This window comes from Cajanus cajan, chromosome 10 (assembly GCF_000230855.2).
Source record: "Cajanus cajan strain Asha chromosome 10, NIPB_CcT2T_4, whole genome shotgun sequence".
Lineage (NCBI taxonomy): Eukaryota > Viridiplantae > Streptophyta > Magnoliopsida > Fabales > Fabaceae > Cajanus > Cajanus cajan.
Window position 1 is genome coordinate 4,414,742 of NC_138526.1, and position 6,432 is coordinate 4,421,173.

The window sequence follows — 6,432 nt, forward strand, 5'->3', positions numbered from 1 at the left end:
AGAGATTTTGCAAAAATGTAAACTAGCCTAGAAAGCAAGTAAATGATGGCTTTAGTAACCAATTAGTGACGGATTTTGATGTACAAATTTCCAACACTTATTCAAGTGTTTAATCCGCCACTAATCCTTCAAATATGATGCTCCTGGACCTGCAAAAGAAACACAACAAAGAGTTTAATGGTGGCTGCCTCATGTCGCCACCGGCCCGAAACGGGCTTTCGGCATTCGCGAAGGATGGTTGGACTCGTTTAATTGTTTAAAAATATGGATTGCTAGAATGACGTATTCTCAAACTGAGACCTTGTCAAACGAGCAATTTTATTAAATGATTCACCAATCCATATTAATCCCAAGCGGGACCCTCCATGGATTAGTGGTTTTCGCAAAAGGAGGGTTCGTGGAGTCGCCACCAATGTTTTACTCAAAACATTGGAAAAAGGGATAAGGCAATTGATTTTATAAATCAACTTTGGCCATTACAACCAGAGTCGGGTAAGGGAGTCGGTTACTGTAGACCCCTAAAATTGTCCGGGTCGGAAATAAAGCTTGAAGACTCTCGAAGACTGAAGGATAATCAGCCAGAAGGACTCCTGGAAAGCCCTAGGAGGGTTCTCTGCAGGTCTAGAGGTCTTAGAATAGCTAAAAAATAAGGAAGTGGAGGGAAAAAGCCCAATACGGCCGTACTGAACTTAATACGGCCGTATTGAAGCTTCAATACGGCCGTACTGAAGTCAGTACGACCGTATTGACACTTCAATACGACCGCTGCGAACTCAATACGGGCGTATTGAAATTTCTGACTTTCAATACGACCGTATTGAACTCCAATACGACCGTATTGAAGTTCAAAAATTTCAATACGGCCGTATTGGCCCTGTAGGCCGTATTGCGCCTATTCCCTATAAATATGACGTCATTTGGACGTCCAACCACACTTTTTCACTGAGTTTTGACTCCCTCCTTGAGATTTTTGGGGTTTTTGAGCAGTGTTCTGCCCTAGAAAACTCTCTGGGAGTCGATCCGACGAAGTTCTTGAGCCCCGAGCCATTTTGCTTGAGGATCGAACCAAGTCGAGGGGAAATCTTTTTGATTCCCTTAGTTAAAATTTTGTTCTAGGAGAGCGAGGAGCGGGCTTGTAGAGCGTGGGAACGCCAAAACGCTTCCCAGTTCATTTTTTATAAAAAGCACGCTTCAAGAGGTTTCCCTTCAATCCTTCCTTTTACTGCTTTCTGTGTGCATATTTAAATTGTCATCATGTAGATAGTCAATTTATAATTGTTTAGAATAAATAGGGGTAATTTAGTAATTTTATACTGTTCTTTTAAAAAATAATCTGTCATAGGGAACCCGAAAGGGGCGCCGTGGGGTGCTAACACCTTCCCCACGCGTAACCGACTCCCTTACCCAACTCTGGTTGTAGTGGCCAAAGTTGATTTTTAAATCAATTGCCTTATCCCTTTTTCCAATGTTTTGAGTAAAACATTGGTGGCGACTCCACGAACCCTCCTTTTATGAAAACCACTAATCCATGGAGGGTCCCGCTTGGGATTAATATGGATTAGTGAGCCTTTTAATAAAATTGCTCGTTTGACGAGGTCTCAGTTTGAGAATAAGTCATTCTAGCAATCCACTATTTTTAAACAAATAAATGAGTCCAACCATCCTTCGCGAATGCCGAAAGCCCGTTTCGGGCCGGTGGCGACAGATGGCGACTCCACTGGGGAAGCCTCGAGAGTCAGTCCCATTTAGTGACAGATTATTTTTAACAAATAATAGTTAAAATTACTTCATTACCCCTTGCTTGTATTATAATATGTTTTATTATATGGCTTTAAATAACTGTTGAATGTTTAAATTTACGCAATTGTTTGAAATAAAAACTGCACACAAACCTTTGCACACAACAGTTCCCTCTATACCCGGGGGCATGAGTGATTAACCATAGGGAGTGGATGTTAGTACGGCCGGTTGTCGAATGGGTCTATAGGTGCCCGTAGACCGTTGTCGGAAAACATCACTCAAGGTGATTGTAGACCCCTAAAATTGTCCGGGTCGGAAATAAAGCTTGAAGACTCTCGAAGACTGAAGGATAATCAGCCAGAAGGACTCCTGGAAAGCCCTAGGAGGGTTCTCTGCAGGTCTAGAGGTCTTAGAATAGCTAAAAAATAAGGAAGTGGAGGGAAAAAGCCCAATACGGCCGTACTGAACTTAATACGGCCGTATTGAAGCTTCAATACGGCCGTACTGAAGTCAGTACGACCGTATTGACACTTCAATACGACCGCTGCGAACTCAATACGGGCGTATTGAAATTTCTGACTTTCAATACGACCGTATTGAACTCCAATACGACCGTATTGAAGTTCAAAAATTTCAATACGGCCGTATTGGCCCTGTAGGCCGTATTGCGCCTATTCCCTATAAATATGACGTCATTTGGACGTCCAACGACACTTTTTCACTCAGTTTTGACTCCCTCCTTGAGATTTTTGGGGTTTTTGAGCAGTGTTCTGCCCTAGAAAACTCTCTGGGAGTCGATCCGACGAAGTTCTTGAGCCCCGAGCCATTTTGCTTGAGGATCGAACCAAGTCGAGGGGAAATCTTTTTGATTCCCTTAGTTAAAATTTTGTTCTAGGAGAGCGAGGAGCGGGCTTGTAGAGCGTGGGAACGCCAAAACGCTTCCCAGTTCATTTTTTATAAAAAGCACGCTTCAAGAGGTTTCCCTTCAATCCTTCCTTTTACTGCTTTCTGTGTGCATATTTAAATTGTCATCATGTAGATAGTCAATTTATAATTGTTTAGAATAAATAGGGGTAATTTAGTAATTTTATACTGTTCTTTTAAAAAATAATCTGTCATAGGGAACCCGAAAGGGGCGCCGTGGGGTGCTAACACCTTCCCCACGCGTAACCGACTCCCTTACCCAACTCTGGTTGTAGTGGCCAAAGTTGATTTTTAAATCAATTGCCTTATCCCTTTTTCCAATGTTTTGAGTAAAACATTGGTGGCGACTCCACGAACCCTCCTTTTATGAAAACCACTAATCCATGGAGGGTCCCGCTTGGGATTAATATGGATTAGTGAGCCTTTTAATAAAATTGCTCGTTTGACGAGGTCTCAGTTTGAGAATAAGTCATTCTAGCAATCCACTATTTTTAAACAAATAAATGAGTCCAACCATCCCTCGCGAATGCCGAAAGCCCGTTTCGGGCCGGTGGCGACAGATGGCGACTCCACTGGGGAAGCCTCGAGAGTCAGTCCCATTTAGTGACAGATTATTTTTAACAAATAATAGTTAAAATTACTTTATTACCCCTCACTTGTATGATAACATGTTTATCTATTTGGCTTTAATAACTGTTGTATTTTTAAATTTACGCAATTGTTTGAAATAAAAACTGTACACAAACCTTTGCACACAACAGTTCCCTCTATACCCGGGGGCATGAGTGATTAACCATAGGGAGTGGATGTTAGTACGGCCGGTTGTCGAATGGGTCTATAGGTGCCCGTAGACCGTTGTCGGAAAACATCACTCAAGGTGATAACCATGAACTTGAGTCCGACGGTGCGTTGGAACTTTCCATCGACCTACGACGAGAGGAATTGGGTCCCTATAATGGGGGCACCTTGGGGGCCTTGGACTGGTGAGAACAGTTAGAACCTACCTTGAATATGCACCATTTCTGCAGGAGACCCCTACCTCGTGATTCGCTCGTGACTGTTCGTGGATGAGTGAATTGTCTGTGCATTGACTATGTGACATTGTATGAGCATACGTTTGCATTCTTTAAACATACAACATCCTTAGTAAAATAAAAATAAATAGAAATAAGGATCTTCTAGTGCATGGTGTTAACATCTACCCTCATCACATTCATGTAGGCAGTTTCCCTTTTCACCCAAAAAATACAAAAATACAAAAAATGATATTTACCCAAACCAAGCAATATCATGCATCATGTTAGGAAAATCCCAAGAAACATGATAATGTTTAGTTAAATAAACACTATGCATGCATATTCATCTCCATCATCTCATAACATGCATTTTATTGTAGATCATGGAGGGATCTAGGGGATTGCAAGGGCAATTAAAGAAAGTGGACTTCTTATTATACCGTGCCGAGAGGTTGGATCACCTCTGTACCTTGATGCCACGAGAGGCTCGTTTGGAGTTTGAAAAATCCTATGGACGAGTTCTCGACTTGATGAAGATTTGTGTAGATCCATCCTTTCTGAGAGCATTGGTCCACTTTTGGAGTCTCGATCTACATTGTTTCGAGTTCCCCCAGTTTGACTTAGTTCCTACTCTCGAGGAGTACGAACTCATGCTTCGATGGCCCAAATCAACAGGGGTCTATATTTTCCATGGAAATCATGTGGCCGTAGAGAGAGTTGCCACTCAAGTCAAACTACCGCCACGATTATCTGCTTTAGTGGGGAACGGCAGTATCAAGGGTTGGAAGCTTGCTATGATTGAAAACCACCTTTCTTCTTTGGCTGATGAGGGAGATTGGTTAGCTTTCAACAAGACTCTAGCGTTAGCCGTGTTTGGGATGATCCTATTCCCCTTTCACGCTAACACAGTGGACCATGCTGCTATGGACGCCTTCTTCGCTTGGGACGTACATATGAAGAGTCCCGTGCCTGCCATTCTTGCCGACACCTTGCTTTCTGTCAACTTATCTCAACAGAAGCAAGGGAAAACTATCCGATGCTGTACCTCCTTGTTGTATGTGTGGGGCATCACACACTTTTATGCCTCTAGTCATATGGGGTCTTTGCCCGACCCTTTGAGAAGTTTTTCGAAGATCCCCGTACGCCGCCGGTATGCTTCCGAATGGAAGGAAGAGATGGAACAGTGGAGTATTGAGCACTTCACGTGGGTTTGTCCTTGGTTCCGTCCAAGCAATGTATTAACAAGATGCGGCAATTATCCAAGCGTACCATTAATGGGCCTCAGAGGTTGCATAGCTTATTCACCTAGATTGGCTATGAGGCAACTCATGAGGACTCAAATTGTTCTTACCAAAGAGGAGCTTGGAGGGTTGTGTTTCTCCTTTGATTCCGAACATCAGAGGGACATGCATGCTGTCATTAGAGCGTGGGAGAAACCAATCTATGAGGGAGATCGCGAGCTTGGAAAGCCTCGGGTATCCGCCTCCACCGACTACGAGATATGGAGGAACGAGAGAGGGGTGCCTCAACCATCCACCTCTTGCGCAACCACAACCACAAGGAGGTTAATGCAAGAACAAGTCGACGCCTTGACCAAAAAGCTGGAGAGTATGGAAGCTCAAATGAGGTTTCTTGAAGAAAAAAATGAAGAATCCAGTTTTACTATTGATGGTCTTCAAAGGCAATGCAAGAAGAAAGACCACGAGATAGAGCGGCTCAAGGACGAGTGTGCTAACCTCAACGAGGAGACTACGCGGGCATCCAAAATGCCAAAGATTGAACCGAGTAGTCAACTCCAAGAAGTCAATGCAAAGATAGCACACCTGGAAGCCGAACATGCAAGGCAGGCTCAGTTGATCAAGAACATGCAAGAAGATCTGCTCTTGACTCGATCCGATGCACAACAATGGCGGGAAGTTGCTCAACAACAAGCCGCAAACCTTTCCGATTTCCGCAAAAAGGAGAGAGAGGGACTAGCACAAATGGCTAGACTCCGAGAGGAGAAGGATCGAGCCGAAGACGAGCTTAATGAGCTACAGGCCATGATCAACTACTATACTCAGAAAGCGAAGGAGGCTCAGAAAATCAGTGACGATATGAGCCAAGCGGTCCATACACAGATTAAAGCAATGGGTCGTCACATCGAGGAAGCCGAAGATGAGTGGCAAAGAAACATGAACCCGCCTGTGGGTTTTTACCGGCTTTTCTCTTATTGTAAAAAATTACTTCAAAGCATTGTATAAAAAGTTGTACACTTTCTTCAATGAATAAAATCGAATTCTTGAGATTTATTGCCTTTGCATCTCATAGTCATTCATTTGCATTTATCCCTCCCGGTAATTTAATAATAAATGTTAATAAAAAGAAAGAAATAATCAATGCGTATGTTCAGAATGGATCGCACGCCGTTGGTCATTAAATGCAAACCAACAACTGCGCAAAGCGAACACACGACGACGCCGTTGTTGGTAATCAAGACAGACGAAAGGGAAGGTCCGACACCGTTAAGGATCATCGCTCCGAGGCCTTTCCCCTACAAAACAAATAAGGCTGTGCCGTGGATATACGACATCCACTCTTCTGCCGACAGCGATATCTCCAACATCGCTGGACTTGGGGGCATGACTAGGAGTGGCAGGATCTACACTCCCGAAGATCTGCACGATAAAGCTCCCAAGAATAAAGGAAAAGAAAAGGAGAAAACCGAGGAAGATAGAGAATCCGAGGAGGAGACTGATGAGTTGTTAAAATT

General features: G+C 43.4%; 1 protein-coding gene across 1 annotated transcript; it reads left to right on the forward strand.

Annotated features, from left to right (window-relative positions):
• The first annotated feature begins 514 nt into the window (after positions 1–514).
• Positions 515–6,207, forward strand: LOC145952806 (uncharacterized). Its single transcript, XM_083065821.1, has 2 exons — positions 515–2,717; positions 4,061–6,207. The coding sequence occupies exon 2, from the start codon at positions 4,064–4,066 to the stop codon at positions 5,921–5,923; it is 1,860 nt and encodes a 619-aa protein (XP_082921947.1). The 5' UTR covers positions 515–2,717; positions 4,061–4,063; the 3' UTR covers positions 5,924–6,207.
• The last annotated feature ends 225 nt before the right edge of the window (positions 6,208–6,432 follow it).